Here is a 22,008-nt window from a genome sequence, read left to right as displayed (position 1 = left end):
TGTGCGAGCATCCAGCATCAGGCTGAGTAACAACTGACAGCATTTGGAAATTGCAGGCAAAAATACAGAAGCTCAGGGTAACTCTGAACACTTACACATCGAGTTTTGACAATAATTTTTAAGCATAAATTAGTGCTTGGCTTTGAGCAGGAAACCAAAGGTAGTGGGATTATTTTTTTGTTTAGTTTGGTTTTTTCATTCCCTATAAGCCCTGCTGTGATACAAGCTGCAAACCAGAGACAAAAAGACCTTGGAGGTGATGTACCACCTTGTTTCAAATTGAGCTCTATTTTACTTTTGTAAATAAGGGTTAGCTCTTCTGCAAAATTGGTTGTAACATAGTTGAAGTTAGAAACTCAGTTTTAAGGTAATAAATCTGCCTTCTTTGTGTTATCCTTTAATATCAAACCCAGGAAATTTAGGGTAACATATTTCAGTTGCAAGTTAATTGAATACCTCCACAGTGAGGAGTGAAAGTTCTTTACCAGTGTAAAGGGTTTCATAATTTACTTATAATGACATTATTAACATTATAAATCTATTGCAGTCAAGCAAACTGTATTTTGCCTTTTTATGAGGGAAGTTGCATGTTTTTATTGCATTCTGTCATCCAAGGAAAGTACTGCTATCACTGCGTTGTTTGCTTTTTTAAGATGTAATGTGAAACTTGTACTATTGAAATTCACCTCTGTACTTGGTTATTAAAGTCCAGCACCCAGCACTGCAGCAGTTGCGATGCCAGTTCCTGTCTTTTACCAAGTCACTGTAAAATGATCATGTTGTTTAGTTACTCAACCCCAAACTCTCAGCTTTTTTTGTTAGTGAATTGAACATAATCATCACTTTGGAGCTTTTTAGAAATGAGATGTCTTAAAAGAATGCTGATTTTGTTCGTGAGCTGCTGACACAGTCATAGCTTAGTCTTCTTTTTGAAGAATGATACTTAAATGTGCAAGGTAAGGCATTAATAAAAATAGTAGTATCTCATCAGAAATATAATGCATACCACCTGTAAATGTCTAACTCGGATAAGAAATTTTAAGATTGAAAATATCTTCGTTAAATAACAATAACGTGCACAAATTCTGACCCCATGGATGTTGTAAATGTTGTTTCTCTGACAACAAGCTTGGATGGATACGCGCTCTCTCGAACATTTTTCTAGTTCAGTTGAGTATCACTCCCTTGTGTAACTCATGGGGGTTTTGGTGGGGTTCTGAGGCAGATGCCAAACTGCTGCTCACAGGACATGTCAGCCTGACAGGTACAGACAGTATATATGAGCACATCGTTGTTGATTCACCCTTGAGTGAACGGGTCCAGACACCCGTGGATATCAGAAAGGAAAAGCTTTAAGAAAGGAATCTGTGTTGGAGGTTCTGGTCTGCTTTATTTTGTTCTGGGGAACAAAAATGTGCAGCTGTTACTTGCTTGACCTTAAATGGAGATGATCTGGGCTTTCTCCAGTGGGATTAGAAATCTGCCACCAGAGCATGTTTCTTCTCATAAATTTATTTAGAGATCTGGTTGATGTTTGGGATAATGTCCAAAAAGAGGCGTGTTATACTTCAGCATACCAGCTCCTTTATTTAAATAATAATAAAACTTCTATTCACATTGTCAGTAATTTCCTGGACTATTTTTGCCTTTTGTGTGCTAGTTTTTAAAATTCCAGCTGTAGACACTGGCCACCTGTATAACCTGTGTAAAGAGTTTGAGATGTCAGTATCTGGTCTGTTGATAATCCATGACTCTGCACAGAAATGAACCATAACCCAAGCCCAATTATTTATCACACACAAGTAAAGACGTTCAGCAGTAAGTCTGAGTACTCAGGTTAGTGCATTATGTCACGGTGCTCCCTCAGTTTTCTCTCATGCTGCAGGTGTACCTTTATGATATCACACTGCTAAGGTTCTTGTGGTCCACCTGTTTGGTTTAAAAGTAACTAAAAATGAAGAGAAGGGAAAAGCAGATGCTCCCACAAATGTGCACTGATTTGTGTGTGTAGGTGGGACAGAAGAGCAAATTTTGGTATCGAAGCTGAACATTAGAATGAGATCTTTCCATTTTGCAACCAGTATTTTTCTGGCCTGATTCTGATGCTGCCTGCAGCATGTGTAATTGTTTGTAGCCATCCAGGTATCAGCAAATGTGGCTTACGAGACACTTTTTGCTGATGTCTGCTGAGGGAAAGAACTCAGCTAATGTATCCTTCAGTTACATTTGTACTGCAGGTCTAATACAACCTAAAGGGAAATGGGAGTTTTTCTTCCTTCTAAAAATACAGGAAAAGCAGTATTTTTAGCTGGTGTGAAAAGCAATCAGATTTACACCAGGTAAGGAGACAGCCTAATCAACATTTTTTTTATGCCTTTGAATTTTCTTGCTTGAATTTGATAGATTTATGACCCATATGTTTGTATGTTTTACCTGATGCCTACTTTAATGCTTATTTGACTTCAGTGATTCTCACTCACATCTGGAATCTCAGTGTTTTTTGGATGTATGTGGACAAAGTTGCCTTTCTGAGGCTGCAGATTTTCCTACTTCTACAGTGGGAATTATAGTTTGTGTTAGTGTTAGAGGAAACAGCCTTGCTGAGAAATCTAGGCTTTGCATCGTGTTATTCTGCTCTGGGACAAGAAGTATTTACTTTTCCTAAGCATTGGACAGTCATTAAATTAGTTTGATGTTCACATTTTGTTCTTCATTATAAACAAGGTGAACTTAGTTTTTGAAGCTGCAACTTGTGAAATGTACCATTGCAAAGTGATTAAAAAACTGTACAAAATAAATTAATAGAAAACTATACAACTTGGGCTGAAATATGTCTCATTTTGGGAATGCTGAAGCTCTGGCAGGACTAGTCATCTGATTTGTTACTAACCAAAGACATTTTTGGAAAGGTCAGCTTGAATGTTTTCATTTCAGTCGCTGTTACTGGCATGAACTTTTAACCATTAAAGTAGATCGCAGGGCTCAGAAGTGTGTAACGCCTGCTTATTGTCTTTGGTGCTTTGATCCAACGTTAGGAGAGAAGGAGGGGAACAAGAAATTTTGCCTGGCTCTTGCTCTGAAAATCCACAGTGGCCTTCCTCTTCCCATACACCCATAGGGAGCACTTATTTCACTTGGAGGCAATGCAGTTAGCACAGGCTTGTCCCATGTAGCTTTTCATTTTGCAACAAAATATTGACAGTACAAAAAGCCATGCTCTTGCAAATACCTGGTTGCTTTCATATCAATGAAAAATACTTTTTTACTAAATTAAAGAAGATTAAATAGTAGTAGTTAATTGCAGTGATACAAAGTGTCTTCAAAATAGCAATATGATACAGAATAGGAAGTTCGGGGATGTTCGTTACAGTGGAAGGTTTTTTTCTTTTTATGAAATGCTTGGGAGAACTGTATTTTGGTGTTTACTGGTGTCCTCAATTGGTTAAGCTGAACAATGTGCTTTAGGTGGTATGCTGAGATCCTTATACCTAAGAAACTGTGTTGAGTGTCTTTGAGATAAACTGTTCTAGGAAGCAGAGAGATTAGTTGTGTTATTTGACATGTTATGAGTGATGGATGAACGGCGGGACAAAGGCATATGAAGGAGAGATAAAGTTGGAAGACCATGTTCCAGTTGCCAAGTGGTGGTGCTGGATTATCTCCACTTAAACAGTAACCGCAAAATGGAGGAGAAACAATTGGGGTTTAGACTCGGCTGCTACCTATCTTCAGCTGCAGGTCATCCTAACCGAAACACATAAACTTTGCCCAAATGCTGAACGTGTTAGCAGCATTTAGAAGGTGAAGGATTCTCTCATGAAGAATATTGCAGTGACCACCCTCATGATCTTTGTTCAGATCAACATGGAGATTGCATAGATCAGACATTTAAACGTCCTTAAGGCTAATTTTTAGTTGGTCCTACTTTGAGATGTGCATATGGGAAATGTGATCCAGAAATACCTTTCTTTCACTTGGTTGGTGTTACAGATTGATGCCTTTCTTCACTTATTTCTTCTGCCCGTAGCCCTGCCTTTTTTTATTTTTTATTTTTATTTAATGGAATGGCTATAAATAAGACTAGCACAATTCCTGTGGTGAATGTCAGCTGTCTATTAGTTCCTTTCTTTGTTACATGCAATTCATCGCTAAAAAACTAAGGTATTTTTTTTACTTCATGAGAAATCACTAAAGTTTATTTAAATGGCAGAATGTCTTTTCCCTCTTCAGAAATGAAATGCTGTTTTGCAATTACATATGCAGGAAAAAAATGCTTTATTTTAGAATTAAAATTTTGTTTTGCTCCTTGCACCCCAAAAATTAAAATCCCAAACTCTATTACTTGAGAATTTGAGGTACAAAATCATATCTTTCTTTATTCTATTGTAGAATGTGCCAAAATAAAAATATTGATGTACTTCTCTGGTTCAGACCATCTCTGGGTAGCAAGAACAGATTTCCCAGTCTTATAAATATTTTCTGACTATCTATTTTGTTGTGATGATGTGAAGGAGAGCTTTTCTTCCTCCTTTTATGACTCTCTTCTTACAGAAGAAACTATTTGCTTTCCTCTTTTTGTGGTTTCTGTTGAAAATTAATTGGTCTGTTTGTTTTGAAATACAGTCTTTTGTATCAGTTGGTTGTATGAGTATTTGGTATAAAAATAGTATTGACAATTTCTATTCTGTGAATTAGAAAATGAAAATAAAGGCAGTTCATTCTGAAACATGAACTTTGCTGCCTTTGAGATGAGCCTCCCTTCTGTGTTAAAATACAGTTGCCTAATTCATGTTAGATTGGATTACTCTAGTACTAATTTTAAAAGGAGACTAAATGTATATTTATAGTTTGTTACTTTCTGGCAATAAACTGCAGCATTTACGTTAAATTCCAAACTCTTCAGACTGCAATAACTCCTACGTAGATGAAGAAGAATACAGATTAAGGATATATCATTTTACTTGATTAGTTTAATGTACTACCTCCACTGTGAACAGAGCATGAGCATACTTGATGAGGGAAAGGGAGAGGAAAAAAGGGAACATTTCATTGTAAAAAGGGTCTTCAAATATGCTTATAGTGTTATATAGTTGAAAAAAACACCTGCGTGAATGTTCAGTATGACTTTTTCAATGTGTAGCCTGTACTGCTGATACCTGTGATCATGCCAGCATCTGCCATCAGGGAGTATCTTCATGATTTAATGTGTTCATTTATTAAACAGAAAAACATTCAGAATTTAATCAAGACTACAAAGGCAAAACAATGGAAGATCTCTTAAGGTCCCTACAGACCACCTGAGCTTCTTGGTGCTTCTTTCCAGCTATGAAGGATTTTGCAGATTTCCATTTGTCTTAAATACCTTAGTAATGACAGTGCAGAAAGGTGAATGGAGAATTAGCAAGGCTTTTGAATTTAACTAGTGGATAGAGTGTAGCTTAATGGAAGTAACAGTGGACTCAGATTTGGAAAATGATGATTTTGAATCTCATCTGTGTTACCTGATTTGTGCATGTTTCTTTGATTATTTTTTTTTCCAAAGACTGTAGGAAAGCTATTTTGAGCTTCAATCACAGAGGAACTAGGTAAAGAAGTGTACATACAGCTTTGAACCAACTGTTACTGAAACAGCTTTTAGTTCTTTTCAAATGTTTGATTCTTGATGCACTGTGGGTCAGTATACTAGGGAGGGTTTGCTGCAGATGCCCCACTTCTAGCAGAGTGGCTCATCACTACACTGAGAATCATTTACCCCTCTCATTCTCTCAGTATTGGACACAGAAGGGAATCTCCAGCTGAGCCATCAGGAGACCTGCCTCAGGTTGACCTGTAGTGCAGTCATTTTCCAGCATGACCAAAAATGGATTCAGGTCCTCTCAAACAAAAGATGTACCTTCATCTCCATTTTGGCTCCAAGGGTGTTCTGGGTGGATAAGACCTTGTTTTTATTTTTCATTCAATCAAAAACTTAATTCAACCATGTTTATTTTTCTTTAGGCAGGGATAATCTCATTTGTATCTGTTAAAACCAGTGTCTTGTTTACAAAATGGTTTTCACACTAGAAAATCTGCTGTGTCTTGGTGCTCTTTGGAGAGCCTTGGACAAATTGTCTTTGCTCTTGTCTCAGTTTCCTTTCTGTAGAATGAGAGTTATAAGGATGGTTTCTTTTAAAGATACTTTCAGATCTAAAAGTGACAAGTACCAATTGCTGGCAATGGAAGTGATATTTATTTATTAGTGTGAAATTTTTCTACTCTTTCGCCTTATATAAAGAAGGTGCTAGGGCTCCCTCCCAGGTTATCTCCTAAGGAAGGAAAACACCTTCACACACTGACACAGATGTTCAAATGCACCCTTACATCGTACTGCTGCTTTTGTTAGAGACAAGTGCATTTCAAGTACCCCTCATAAACTCAAGTGGGAAAGGTTCATAATCTGGATTGAAGCCAAACAGTTTAAATATCTGTCACTTATTCCATACACAAATTGTGTGACTGCCTTCCATACTTGTGGGGTTCCCAGTTTCACAGATAGTCCAGTGTTAAACTGGCTTCATTCCTTCTGTTTGTCTGTGATGCAGAAGTTTCAGGCCAGGATTTTCAAATGCATGACTCTTGAGATTCCAGGACTTGATTTGTCAGAGGCACAAAGCCTCTGCAATTCCCTCTGAAATTTAGAAAGTCACACAGGTACACGCTGTGTCCAAGTGAGTTTAAAGAAGTATTTTTTTTCCCTAAAAAAATTCTGGGGCAAGTGACTGAATAATTGTTGTTTATGTGATGATATGTGACATATGTAATGCTGTACAGGAATGGTGGTAGAATTCCTACCCGAACAATGGAAATCTTTTTACAGTAGCTCCATGTGCTGTCCTGCTTGGTTTGCTGGGTGAAACACAGCTACTTCCTCCAAGGGAAAATTCCTGCAGTGGGGGCAGAAAACATGAGTATGCCTCTAATTTTTCCATCTGCTGAAGTTTTTCAAGGTAATCACCAACAAATGTAAATGAGGATTGTGTTCATGTTGTGCAGAGCTCTGACATCCATAGACCTTATTAATTCCATCTTCCAATCCCCAGTAAGGTGGCTTTACTAAATCTCCCACTTCCCACTTCCCACTTCCTTCTCTTTTTTCCTTGTCTTGTTTTAATCTGTGTTCCTGGTAATGAGAGCTGGAGAACAACAGAGGGGTGTGTGTGTGGGGGGTGTCGTTGGGGGTGTGCATGTCTTGTTTTCTCCTTACTATTTTAGTTTATCAGCTTAAAAGGGAGTGGAAAACAATATGCTACCTAATCATTCCTTCCTCATGTGCTATCACTTATAACATGTTCAGAAGTTGCATCTGCAATATTTGAAATGCACAGGTTCCAGTAATTTGGCTAGACTCCATTCTTTCTGGAAGTGCCCATAGACACCAGTTCTGGATTGCCATTTTTAAATCAAGCGTGCCTTTGTGAGTTTGTGTGAATACGTGGATTTGTTGTCATATAAATATTTTGAACATTTGTGCTTCATTTTTGTGGGTGTTTTTTTGTTTCTTTTTAACTTCAGTTAAATCTGGGGAATATTACACTCATGGCTCATGTTTCTTTTAAAGTTGTGAAAAGCTAAAACAAACAGAACACAGAAGAAGAGAGGCTGTTTTCTGGGCCAACACCTGTTGCAAAATCTAAAGATCTTCCATTTGAAAAATCAGGACCCTTGATAAAGAATTTGTAGAGCATTGTTTTTCTCCAAATGTATACTCCTGCTTCACATTAAATTCAGAATGCCTTACCTCTATTTCAGTATGTTTGCATGTTTTATTAAGAGAATCTGTCACTCTGTGCTTATTAGGTTCTTTTAAATTTTCTTTTCCAATTGCTGCACAGCAAGTAAGTTTTGGGGTTTTTGTTCCCTTCTAATATTCACCCAAGTTGCACTCTCTTTTCATCACCCTCTTGTTACAGAGGGGCTCCTGACCATTGCCGTGCAAGACTGATGGCCAGCTCTGCTCATCCTTGCAGAGTTTGCGCAGGCTGGCAAAAAAGGATGCCTTTTTGCTTGATTTCTAGGTTACTTTTTGCATCCACTCCTTTTTGGCCGAGGACAGGAGTAATTAGTAATGAATGAGCAATCAACACTGGCCCTTAGTAACCCGGTATTTGTAGACACTAGCAATGTACATTTAACAGAAAAGTTTTTATCAATGATCAGAACTTGGTTGAGGATTCCTGGGTGCAAATGACAGATATTTTACTTCTAGGGGTGCTTCCATTCGTGATTGACTTGCAACTTATCTTTTCTCCCCAACTAGTCCTTTTTTCTAATCTATTTCTGTCTTACTTGCACAGTTCATAAAATCTTGTAGTGAATAATGTATGTCCTACATTTGTGCAGCACTTGAAACAATGGTCTTTTTGTGGGCTTTCAGTAACTATAGTCACCTTTTGGTCATGCTGCTTTCCAGGCCAGAATAGGAAACAAACAAAAAGAAATCTTAACAGTGAAGCTTTCACTACAAACTTCAAGAATAAAAAAGGTTAAAAGTTATTCTCCTTGTGGAAGCTCCCTTTCATCTCCAGATTTTTTTTTTTTTTAATAAAGAACAGTTGAATTTAAATGTAATGGGAAGATAAAATGAACACTTAATAAAACAAGTGCTTCTATACTTAGGAAAGACCCAATTGTTATCGGTGGAAAATTCCAGGCACTGTTGGTTTTAACGTCATATTAAGTGGCACCTAGAAGTGTTTTGTGTTCATAACATTTGCCAGAATGTAAATGGAAAGGATTTCTGACAAAAATAATATTGGTGTTCTGTGGAGTATAAAGGAATGTTATAACAACACATAAAAGCAAGAGAAGTGTAATTGTTCCTAGGAAGATAAGCAGAAGAGGGTATATAATCTAGCCTGCAGCTCTTGGAGTGCCAGTTTCACCCTTTAAGAGCGTAGAAGCTTAAGGTGGCAGAGATGAGAAAGTCACGGAGGACTGCTGAGTGGGTGCAGCCTCCTGTAATGAGGCTGTCCTTGCCTCGTATGGTGACAACATGCATCTGTAGGGATCTTGCAGTCTTTCCAGAGACATCTTAGTTTGTTGTTTGAGACTTTTGCACAATACCATCAAGGATGCTAAAGGGAATGAGACCTTGCCAGTTAAGTGGTGGCCAGCATTCCAGTTCACTTCCCTTACTAATCCCCTGTTATATTCCTGTTTTATTCAGTATCCCCTGCTGGATGCAGATTCTGAGCACATACAGGTCTATCACACATAGTCTCTGACTGTAGGCTAGGACTGTGCTGCTGGTCCTGTGTGTGCTCTCATAATTCAGATAACCAGCACAGGACTATTTCAAAAGATAAGAAGAGTGCAGGAAACTTCTGGTTTTATTCTCTTATGCCGCCTTCATGTGGAAGCTCCTTTTCTCGAACTGATTGCATATCTAAACACCAGGTCTTGGCCAATAACTTGACAGTGTCACAGCAACTGCATAGTAGCATTTTTTTCAGAAGCTTAGAAAATATTCAGTCCACAAACATACTTTTGGAGGGTTTGACAGTGTCTGGACTTGAGATAATTCAGCTTGTGGTTATGTGTTCATACTAATCCAGCACAAAGCTGTGCCACTGCAAAACACGTCGTCTTGTATGCTGCTTTTCCACTTTACAGTGTGTGCCAGCGCTAGATTTCACATGGCCTTGTACAATGAATCTGATAGGAACCTGACCTAGATACAAATAACCATCATGTGTATGGGATGGAGGGAGAGTGTAGGACTAGGGCTGTCAGAAGGGAGCTGAAAGGTATGAATGTTCGAAGTGGTGAGAAGGGGCAGGAGAACAGACCCCCTCCCTTTGATAGCAGTGTAAATTTATGCCACGTTTAAGTGACCATGCAGTTGCTATCAAAACCCTGTAACTATGCCATCAGTAGCAAAACTCTGCTCCCCCCCGACCCGGCCTCTGTGGTGACTAGCATACCTGACCTTAGCATTTGTTTTCTCCCATCTCTCTTAGTATCCCAGCAACCATATACTTGCTATGCTTTGCTCTTAATTCCTTTGTAAGCTATTGTGGTAAGGGATCATGTCTTCTCTTGCTGTGGTTATCAAACCTGACCTTGATAAAGTTCAGAAGCCTCAGCTGCAATATAAACAATGCTGGGGAAGAAGTTAATGTACAAATAACAGTAACTCATAAGACAGTCAAATTCCTCCTTGGCTTATGTGGGTCAAGTCCATGAGGTCTCTAATAAAGCATGTAATGCCTTGTGTGCAATGGGGATTTCATTTGTGAAGGAGGCTTCGACAAACATTCTTGAAAAAGGTTTAACGGCTAGAGGGAATGCTGCTTTTAGGAGGCATTTTAATGCTGTTACTGTTTCTTTTTGAAAGCTTTCCACTTTCTAAGAGATATGATGATAGTGGTGGTGTCTGTAAATAGCATTAGCATTTCAATTTTTTTATTGGAAAAGCTTTAAAAAGTCATACAACAGATGCAATAATGTGGTTCCATCTAGCCGAAGAGAGGCACATTGCCCCCCACTTGCAGAACAGAACAACTTGTTACTGCAATTTTAAACGCTTGCTGCAAAGAGGAGAGGGAGCAGGTTAGTGTGCTAGCAAAGGACTTCATGTGCTTGCTTTGTAAAGCCCTGGATGGTATTGCAATGCCAAACTGAATGGGGCTCATTCTATAATGGCAAAAAACCCACATAAAAATGGTGTGGGGGGTCGGAATTGTCCTTTTGTTGTATTGTTTAGCCAATTTTGAGACTACAAATTACCAACACTAATTTAGACTACTGCAAACTGGGATAACAATTAGTACTTCTGTCACACTGGCTGCTTATTCTGTAGAAATCCTTTGTGTAGCATCCATGTAGTTCAACAGTGGCTATATATTTTTAAGTTGAGGCCTTTCTTAAATGAGTTTTGATCTTGTTTTTCAGTCTATGAGGTTGGAGCGTAACTATGATTCTCCTCTCAGCATAATGTAGTCAGTTCTGTCCTTGATCACATGTACTTGGTCCCAGCATAATTTAACCCTAACACTGAGAATTCCTGATGTGTCATGAAGTATGGACTGGCTTGCCCTTTAGTTCCTAAACTTTATTCAGTGTAGATCCTAAAATCTTAACATCTGAATCTTCTTTCAACTGTTTGTGAGATGCTTTTGCTACTTTTCTCCTTCTTTTTAGTTTGGGTTTGGTTTTCTTTTTCTCTCTCCTGATACTCTTATCCCAAATTGTCATATCTCAATTTTCATTCCATCAACCTTGGTTTATATGGACTCTCAGCCTAGGAAACAAGGTATTTGCTGGCTGATTTCATGTCTCTTCAGCTTTTGTGGTATTTCACTCTACTCATCAATCACTCATTCTAAGCTTTTTAATCATTAGGCTTGCTCTTCTTTGAACATGTTCTACTACTTCAGTGACTTTCTGGTAGTACGATGCCCAGAACTGAACATATTCTTCCAGCTGGGTTTATGCCAGAGCTATTTAAAGTCACTGTCTTACTCTTTCCCTCACCCCTTTCTCTGTGACCTGACATATAGGCAATCCAGACTTGCATTAAGCTGATTTTCAGGCAGGTTAAATTGTGAACTCCTGTCAAGTTTATTCTTCCTGTTAGTTGTGGTCCCTCTTATATTAATTACTTTGCAGGTTGCATGTCTGTATAAAGTATGTGTTTGGGAATTTTTTCCAAGCTTTATTGATTTTTTTTATTCTTTTTTTTCCCATGCTGGATTTCACCACTTGCTGTTGGCAATGCTAACCTCTCTAGGATACATCTGTATTTCTCAGTACTTCACAATTTGATGATGTTTCAATTTTGATTTTAATTATATCCTCCTCCTCATTAAAAATTCCCCAAAGAACGCCACATGTACCATGGCTGAAATAAGGGTGCAAGGGCATGATTAGATGTTCTCTCTTCCATGACTGCTGGAGATTTGTGAAAGTATAGCAAAACGTGATACAGCCTAGGTGTTGCTGCCAAGAATTGTAGTGATTATATCCTGCTGAGCAGAAACACTGTCTTCCCTAAATGGCAAAGATGGAACAGAGCAGAGCGGTAAGTAGGTGGTGGTGAAATACAGACACCACAAGTCAGGATTTCTTGAATCAGTCCATAGGCTTGTTTTTACCCATCTGGGAATCTGTTATAATGCTTCTTTATGGCTGTTCTTTCTAGTGCGTTTCAGCAAGGCACAGCCTCTTTCTCTAGAAATTATTCCTTGCCTTGCTTTTAAAGTGATTTAAAATTGGGGCCTGATTCCATGGTTGCAGCCTCCTCTCACTTTTCCTGCATGAGAGCCACTAGTCCTGCCATGTTTTGCTGGCAAGAAGAGGGATGATCCTCCAGGATTGTCTGAATTAAGGGAGCTGTTGCGAGCTGAAACACTCGGCCTGATGTTAGGAAGAAATCTGGGTGGGGAGGAAGGGATGGGTAAATCCATCTTTCCTTACCTAGGGCAGGGAGCAGCTGCAGAGCTCGTCAGTGACCTCTGCTCTGCCTTTACACATCTAATCCTTTTCCCATCACATCGGAGCAAAGAGCAAGAGGCGTCGCTGTGATAACAGTGCATTTGGGTTTGCTGCTGCCACATCCAACTCTTATTTCTCTGCCATGGCTGAGTGAGGCGGTAGGGCGAGTGCTGTGTCCCTGAGGCGCAGCCCGTGGGGACACTTCTATTTGTTTCCACCGAAACAAAAGGAACAGTTTGTGTTCCTGCTGACATTGGTTGCTCCGATTCTTTGCCTTGGATTAGCTGTCCATGCAAGGAATTCTCTTTCTCCTGAATAATGAATGCCTGTAAAATGCAGCAAGAGAAGAACGATACCTAGCGTAGGGTAGTGCAAGCTGTTGGCCAAAAGGGATCATTCACTTTAGCATAACTTTTGGTGCTCTGCTAGCTGTTAGTAGTGGTCTATGAAAACTTTACAGTTGTAGTATAGACAGTGCTAAATTATTTGAACTGCATCTTTCAGGAAAAAAAAAACCCTTTAAAATACAGTACTTTTTTGAGATGAGCTATCATTTTGACATTTTTGGATTCCACCTTCACTTTGCGATACAGCATGTTATGTGGAATGCTGTGCTGCTGTGTGTGCTGAGACACTGAACTGTGTCAGGCGGAAACCACGAGCATGTTTGGAGAAGATAATTTTAATTAGCACAATTAAAACCCCAGCCATTATTAGCCTAAGTTATCCAAATGTTTTTACCCTCTAGTCCAAAGAAGAATTATTTTCCCACTGTTAAGAAACATGATGCAATCAGTCAGCAATGTGTGTTCCAGCAATAAATATTTGCATATAGGCTAGTACAGCAAAGGGGTTTTTTTAATTTTATTTTTTTTCCCAGCAGCTAGCTGTCCCTCATCAGTGACTTGAAGGCCTGCCAGGTCGTGAAAGTCAAGGCCAAGCCCTTGTCAAAAAACAAGCTAGTGGGGACCTTTGGACGCCACTGTGCGAAGGATACTGTTTTAGCTGAACAGATGTTCTCAGTCCAAGGCTGATACTCTTGGAAGAGGTGCCAGACGACAAAAATAGTTGTATTTTCTAGGGCAGATGGAAAAGAATGCTGTGTTTTTCAAGCTGGTATTTTATTTTGTAGTTGTGGAGGATTCAAGTTGAGGACTTGGAGTTGTGGACGGCTTTCTGTATATGAGTCCTAAAAGTGTATCTTGCTCTCACTATTCGGTTTGATGTCCTTAGGAGACAAAATACTCAAATGTAAGTGGACCACCTGTGCACCATTCAAAGCAGCTAGAAAGCTGTTTGGAGTAGTCAACACCATGTGCTCATAAATGAGTGAAGTGTCTTGTTATTCTGGGCAGTGCTAAGAAGTATTTTTAGCATATTCTTTTTTTTAAATTGGCTGAAACATGATATCAGAAACAGAAATATTTTTGTTGTTGTTTTCATCTGTTCAGAATGACAAATTGAAGCACACAGTTATAATACAAAATAATATTTTATTTATTGTTATGTATGTATATAGAGCTTGTATATATTCCATAAGATTGGATATATTCCAAAGCCAAAAGCATCTCTGTCTGTCAGCTAAGGAGGCCTTATATATTAGATTGTTTTAAAAAAAAACACACTTTGGTTGGCATCTAATTGACAAAATATTACGCTGTTCCTAACTTTGCAAAACTCATTCCCTTGCTTTTCAGCAACCTTAATGTCTAATTGACTTCTTGTCTAGTCAGTTATTATACCAAAGTTGAAAGGTTTCTTTCTAATTTTAGTGCAAACTATTAAGTTTGCAAAAATGCTAGATTGAAGTAATAGGCTAGCTTTGAAGAATTTTGCTAGAGAAACCACTGGTGGCTTCCAAAACAGTTTCAGTTCGGACGGGTTCATATTTATAGTTCAGTTTTAAAGACAAAATCCACCTTGCTCAATAAATGGGTTCATTTGGCTTTATAAAGCCATCTATTTCCTGTTTATCATGTCAAACCCTTGTGGGTTGTTTATTTTGGGTAGACATGGAGTTTCTGGCTCTGGAAAGTAAGGATCTAATCCCAACTGCATTAAGGACTGTTTCTTTATTTTTTGACTGTAGCATAATGGTATTGAGGTGGATATAGAAAAGCATTCTTCAGCACTGTAGTGGGAGAAGCAAAGGAAAAAATTTCATGACACAAAGTACAGTGATAGTTCCTGATGTTGTCACTTTGTACTGCATGATGTGGCATGTATGACTAAGAGAGACTTTGACTGAAATAGTTTCATGCTGGTGCCTGCTAATTGAGCCAGTCACGTGTATAACTGTAATACAGAACAATATGTGACAATCCTAAAGTATTCTGTAAGCACCAAAGACAACTTTGAAGTTATCTGGTCTGGATTGAGCAACCCAGGCAAAATTAATTTTAGATGCATTGATCCTTAAAGACTCTACACATGTATTACTTACAGGAAGAATCATGACTTGGTATCTTTCCTAAGTTTTATTAGACCACTGCCCAAACCAAAAAAGCCAAGGTGATATCACCAATTTAAGATTTTTAATGCTAATATTCATCATTGTGCATGAAAAATGAAGCAAGACAACTGTTAAATCGAACGCAAATGTTAACAAATGGGTGGTAGATCTTCATCCAAGCAGCACTTAGCAGCTTTGCCATTCCTTTCCTCCCAGGAGAGTGCGGTGCCATCTTCAGTATAACTTCCTTGAACAAGCATAGGTTTAATGGACTGACTTACTAGAAATTGCAGATGTGACAAATTTTATTCCCACAGAACTTTAAAACCTAGAATATGCTTCAGGAAGCACTTGTATGAGGGACTTTTTTTAATGCGTAACAATCGAAAGAATTTTCAAATGTTTTCTGTGTATTTTATTGCTTGTGGGATGTAATCATGAATGAGCATGGACTGAGAAATATTAACCATAGTCATAAATCAGTGAACCATTTTAAGAGAAAATTTGATTTAAATATTATTTCACGTGTTACTTTTCCTCAAAAAGTACTGTTTATTCAGTCAATATGGCCTTTTCAATAAAGATACAATGCTGGATATTGTCGGGCAAGGAACACGGTCAACATTTTCAGTGTGTCCTTGGCCAGAAATTTGCATGAAGTGTTTAATGTTTAGAATTGTTGATTTTTTAAAAAAAAAATTCATAATTAATTTGACTATTGAAGCTATCCAGTTTATTAAGCAAAGGAAATATTCCCTGAAGCCAATGAATTGGACTTGGGGGGTGGTGTGACATTCTTGAAAGACTTTAGAACAAATAAGTCTTGTCATCTTATCTGGTTTTAAGTTATAAATTAAAAGAGGAAAAATGTGTTTCTGTCCATTTTATCAATGAGCAGGGTAGGGATTGAGTTGAACTAGACTGAATGGGAAAGAAATACTTTTTCAACTTACAGAAGAGACCACAACTGTCAGAAGGTGGTTCCTGACTTCAGCACTTCATGGTGTGGTGTGGGAGTTTAGGCAATGAATTCTCCCCATTCAGTATTATAATTCACAGTAAAGCTTTGACCAGAAGCATGGGCTGCTTGACAATTGTTTACCTAATTTTAATTGTTGATGGTATGTCTTAGTCTTAATACAGTTTATTTTAATTTCAAATGAAATTTAAAACTTTTTAAAGCAATAGAAGCAAAAATATCCTAAAATCTGTTTAAACTTTAAAAAAACACAAACCACCATATTTTCACTTTTTTTTTCCTTCTGCTCTCTTCCAAAACCTTAAAAAGGAAACATAGTCCAGGTTGCCTCACAGCTAATAAAGAGAAATGCTTTTTTTGAGTGATTAAAAAAACTGATAGAAGACTAGATGATAAATCAAGGCAGCCAACGCTGGGACCCCTCAGTCTGATCCCAGAAGTTCTAACTTAAACCTTCCATTATGCGAATTCCTGCTACAAATATTTGTAATACTTTTTTATATTCTAAGTATAAAAATTTTCTTGATTAAACATCTCATGGTTACTTTTCTTCCAAATCATAATGTTGGTTCATATTCAGTTCAACTGTTGTCGTCAGTTTGTTTTGAGACACAGAGCCTTGCTTTTGTGAAGATGAATAGAAGGCCTGAAACCTGTTACTTGTGAAAATTTATTCTTGGAAATAGTTAGAATTTAACCAGAATTATATTCCTATGTTCTATATTTTAAATGCACACACATCTAGGGGGATTTCTCTTAGTCTATATGCTAAAAGTTAGAGGTGGGAGTCAAACAAGTGAAAGGAATGGTAACCATTATCTGCAGTTACCAGCAGGTCTAAAGCTATCAAGCTCGTTTGAGGTACTACAAGCATTTGCAGCAGGGTGTGAACATTTTGTGGTGTTTTGTCTTAATTAAGTACTTAAATTAAAATTGAGCTTTTAATCTCAAACTGCTTTCAGAGCTATGAATTCTTTATTAGAGAAATGATAAAATAAGGTTTAAATCACTGACACTGGACTGACGTTTATTTCAAGAAACTTGTTTATAAATCCGATTGTTTTATATAAAACAAACCTGAATTAAACTGAAAAACAACTGTTAGGTTTCTGAAACAACAAATTGCTTTGTAAATGCCCTAGTATCTTGGATATTATTTACCTTCACTGTTTGGGAGGCTAATCCTACAATTATTTTATGCAGGTTCCGACTGGAACATCTCGTCAAAGTTACCCAGCTACCAGCTATCAAGACTTCAGCAACTGGGAATCTCTAATGAAAATTAAAGAGGGGTTGCTAAGACAGAAAGAGATTGTGATTGATCGGTGAGTAACCTGCTCCTGCTGCATTGGTTAGATTAAATAACGTGAAAGCTACGATGTAGAAACTGACTTTCAGGAGAGCTGCTTACTCAGTAAAGTTGTTAGGTTCCAGTCCAGCAAATATTTATGCACAAATATGTGGGAGCTGTTCCTTTCTAGGAGAGAAAACTGGCTGCTGGCTAAAAGTCTTTTGCAGATTTGCAAATTTAATTAGGGGTTTAATGCCACCACAATGGAAAAGGGAGAGTGAGACCAGCAGCCAGTTCTGCTGTCAGCTTCCCCAGCTTAGCTTCTTACCATCTGGGGGTTTGTATCAGACGTCTTTCTGCTTGTACAGGTCTTGGAAGTGACTTGCAAGATGAAAATTGGTAAACTGCATTGCCCTGGTTTTCTTTTCCATGACAAGTACAGAAATGCAATATATTTGAAGCCAGTTGATAAAGCTTTCAGAAATTGACCTTTGCAGCAGCATTCAGTGGTAAAATCTTATTCTAATGCTCATGCAAATTATTCAGATAATAAAATATTAAATGCAGGATCTGTATGTCAGTAAATACATCACTTCTTATTAAAATTGCTATCAATCCGAAATGGGGCTTGGCAGCAACTCGCTGCTGTTAAGTTTCTAGTATATCTGAAGTAATTTCTGGAGTTCTTGACGTTTGAATGAAATGGAGCCTTAACGAGGAAAATTTGCTTTTAATAAAGGGCTTGAGCTTAATGAAGCTTACACTAAATTAGCAGATGTCATCAGGAGCTGCAGAGTTTGGATGTAGGACATTTAGGAAGGGCATTTTTATATTTGACATAATTATCATTTGGCTTAGTCTGTGTTTTAATAATAAACTCTTGGCTCGTGGCTGAAAGAGGAGTGGTTGTTCTGATCTTGAAATAGTTGTGCCCTCTTATTGATATTTTGCTCCACAGCGTGAGGACAATTGCGTAAAGCAGGTGTATGTTGATCACAGGAATGTCAGGCATCCATTATGAATGTTTTTATATTTCATCTAGCAGTTCCTCTCTTTTAATGGGTGGATATAGACCACTTGGGCATAATTTACTTTGGGACCAGGAGAATTATGCTTGTGGAAGATCTCTTCCCTCCTCTGTTGCAACAAAGCAAGGAATTGCAGAGATTTAAGGTGTTTCTGGCCCCTAGCAATCTGACCAGTTCCTCTGGTGGCATTGTAGTGATGAAGGTCAGCGTCGGCTTCTGCAGTTTGATGTGGCATATTGGTGTGCGTTTACCTGCCTCTGAAGATGGTACACAACTGCAGCAGCTGGGGCACGGGTGCACCATCCCGCTCTGCCAGCTCTCCTGCAGAGGTGGTGGTCTCCCAAGGGAGATCAGTTGAAATGGAAACATCCTTAGCTGTTGCTTAGATCTCCTCTGTCAGAGCCTTTTGATCAGCTGCTTAAAGGCTGTCCAAATTCCAGTGTGTTTTTCAGGCTAGCTATATCAGTAGTAATGCTGTCTAAGCTGCAGCCCACCTCTCAGGGCCCGAGCTGTCAGCAGCATTTGCAAGGCTGGCGCCCATGATGGTGAGGGACTGTCTTTGGTGCCTCTGCTGAGCGTATAATCTTATGCACTCTACATGAAGGCTTGTTATACAATGGCAACTAAAAAGGCATTCACATTATTCTTCTCACACTGGAAATGTGGTTACAAATTTTACAGGGTGAAGTTTTTGAAGTGGCAGTTTGTAACCTAGTTGCTACTACTGTTACTTGATACTGTCCATGTTGAGGAAGAAAAGCTATTTCTTGATTTCCAATTGCAGTGTGCTGGTTCTTTTGTTTTGTACAAGTCATACTTTCATGCAACTTAATGATAGTGAATACAGTTCTTTCTGGATTTCTGACCAGAAGTCGGTTGAGATGATTCCTTTTCATTCAACTGAGAGGGCAAAATATGCTCTGGAAGCTAGTGAAGTGAAACAAAGACCACTTAGTGATGTTACAGTCATTTCCTTTAAGTAGACACTTGATGTTACAGTTAAGCATGTTGTAAATTATAATAATGCAGTATAATAATACATCACAGAAAAGACTCTTTTTTGAATATTGAGCCTCCATTTGGGCAAAATATTTGCCTTAGAAGTTGTTATTTTAAAATGAAATAAAATTATTTAAAATAGATGGATTATTTAAAATTAGTACAAAGTGATGTTGCATATTTAGAAAGATTTTACAACAAGTTTTTGGTTGTTGTTTTGGTTTTAGAGGGTTTTTGTTTGGAGTTTTTTTAGGAAGAGGTAGTATTTTCTTTGACAAAAATATTTTTGGTTTCAGTCATGGAGAAAATGGTACATAGCTGCTGTTCAATATCCTAGAAATAGAACTCTATTACAAAGCATTAATGTTAAATTTATTATTAGATGGGGTATTAATTCACACTTAAGTCTTACTATACCTTTCTTCGAGGCACTAAGCGAAAATTTGATACTACCCATATTTAACACATGGAGACTCAAGGCCTTGCACTGAGAGTCAAGATGATGTTTGGGAGTAAACCTAAGTCTTCCAGCTCTTGGTCTTCCTGAGCTTATTTTAAACTTCTTTTCAGAATTTGAATTTATTTGGGAATAGTGACCTAAATTAAAAATACAGAGTTTGCTAAAATGTTGTTAATTAGGATTCAAGATGGTCATAGTTAAATTACAGAATTTAAGCTTTCAGGCAGTAGAGGAGGAATTCTTTTGTTAGCTGAGGTTTGGTAGTAGGTGTTTGCTGAGAAGGCCCTTTGTACCTGTGGTTCTCACGGGATTTTAAAAGGTATAGCCTCCTTAAGTCATATCTCATGCTGAATTTACAAACTGGTAACTGGAGGATGCCAGGAAGTCTTGTTTAAATCTGAGGGGACAGATCTTGGGAGAGATGAGTTAACCTCCTGCTCTCTGGAAGCCAGAGTAGCGGGACTGGCATAGTGCTCCAGACCCAGCTGTTTGCTGCTGACAGATAGAAGGAACAGCTGGATGAAAAGCAGCACACTGGGAACACCATTTTCTTGCCCTTATCACCAGCCTCCCTTTCAACCACAGGGTCATTACCCAGTTTTTTTAAGGTTAAACCCTCTTCTGTTGGGAATTGCAGTGGGACACTGCTAATCCGGGAGGTGGAGGAGATTACCATCGCTTCACGCCACACACCTTGTTCTGCGTAGTGGTGCTTAAATCTGTTAAGTAGGAAATGGGGCAGTACTGTATGGGGCAGTATCCTTAAGCTGTTCTACCTTTATCTTGTTAAAAAAGGGAGGAGGATTAGGAGAAGGAAAGAAACCTGCTGCCTGTTTCCCTTCTTTCCACACAATGTTAAAAAGGCAACAAAAATCCAGACCTTCCGCATTAGATTATTGAACAGCTTTTTGTTTTGCATTGGAAATCTAACAGTTTGGAATAGCTGCAAGCAAGTTTCAGATAGTCATTAAAAACGATTCAAGGAATAAGGCTTACAATGTGAATCTTCATACTTTGATACTTTGGTGTGTCACTGGAAATTCAAAGCCATGAATAGAATTTTTAAAAATGTAGACAGCCACTTGCGTCTGTGAATAGAACAAGTGGCTTGATTTTTGTTCTATACACTGTGTTGAACAGCAGATTTAGTAGTAGATTAGTTAAAATTGATTTAATTTGTGTCGTCTGTTTGGCGTAACAAATGCGTAGTTTTAAATATAAATGTACACAATAGCATAAATGGGTGGGTTTAAAAGTGGGTTTGGTTTGCTTTTTAAAACTACTCAAAGATTGACTGCCAGCTTAATGAATTGGAGCCTGAAAGTGGTTTTTAAGTTTGCTCTTAAAAAATGGGATGGAGACCGACTTCAGGAAGTGAAAACATGGCATGAGGAGGGGAGCCTGGCGTGTGTGCAGATGGGGTCACACCTTTCAGAGGTGCGTGTCATGGTTTCTCCCCATAAGAGCTGTTGGTACAGGCTGTGAACCAGGGCTTAAGGATTTTGTCTGTAAGAGGAAATCTGCTGCCATAACACTTATTACTAGAATGTCTGTCACCTACTGTACCAAATAATTGGATTATATTGTTGCCTTACTTCTCTGGGGGTTTAGTTCATAACACTACATTATATTTAGCACCAGAGGGAGCCAACAGTGTTTGTATTGGTTTAGAAAATTATGGCATTAGATTTTAATTCTTCGTGTTGCTCCTCTGTTCAGCACATTCACAACACTGAAATTACAGTGTTTGGTACAATTGCAAATGTCTCTTGAGACTGGCCAGCCACTGTAGATGTCTCTAGTGTGGTCCTGGCACTGTTTGTTTGGCAAGGACTGCATATAGGGGGTACATGAATAAATGCCAAATATCTGAACATACGACATAAGCTGCTGAGAATAACACTGTGCATGCAGCATTCTCTTCCAGGCAGCTTGAGGGCATTTGAACAGCTTTTTAAGGAAAGGTAGATATAGAAGTATAATTTTAGTGAATAGCTGTCATTCCTCAGGGCATAATAGCACTTACATTCTTAAAACAGTTGCTAAAACATTAGCTTTCCATCCAGAGCTGAATTATGCTTAGATGTTTTCATTGGGACAATAGAATTAGATTTTCTTTGCCTCGTATCAAATTGTCCTGACTTCAGTAGTTGACATCAATCTGTATGTCCTCTGATAGTGCTGGTGTTACTGCTAGTGTAAAGCTGTAATTCTCTTAATTTGGGATGGTCCGTTAAGATCTGCAGCATTAGCATATCCACTTGAGTGATAATTTGATGTCATTTTTGAGGAAGCTTGGAAACTTTATGCCACCCAAGGTCTGAG

General features: G+C 38.3%; 1 protein-coding gene across 3 annotated transcripts in view; it reads left to right on the top strand.

Moving 5' to 3' along the window:
- Positions 1-22,008, top strand: part of CEP85L (centrosomal protein 85 like) — a 155,156-nt gene that overhangs the window by 102,760 nt on the left and 30,388 nt on the right. For all 3 annotated transcript variants that reach the window (XM_054819548.1, XM_054819546.1, XM_054819547.1), the window contains exon 4: positions 17,109-17,230. In XM_054819548.1, coding sequence (XP_054675523.1) covers positions 17,109-17,230 — 122 coding nt within the window. The remainder of the gene's footprint in view (positions 1-17,108; positions 17,231-22,008) is intronic.

This window comes from Grus americana, chromosome 3 (assembly GCF_028858705.1).
Source record: "Grus americana isolate bGruAme1 chromosome 3, bGruAme1.mat, whole genome shotgun sequence".
Taxonomy (NCBI): domain Eukaryota; kingdom Metazoa; phylum Chordata; class Aves; order Gruiformes; family Gruidae; genus Grus; species Grus americana.
Note: the sequence above shows the minus strand (reverse complement) of the source record. Positions and strands in the feature narration are given on the sequence as shown.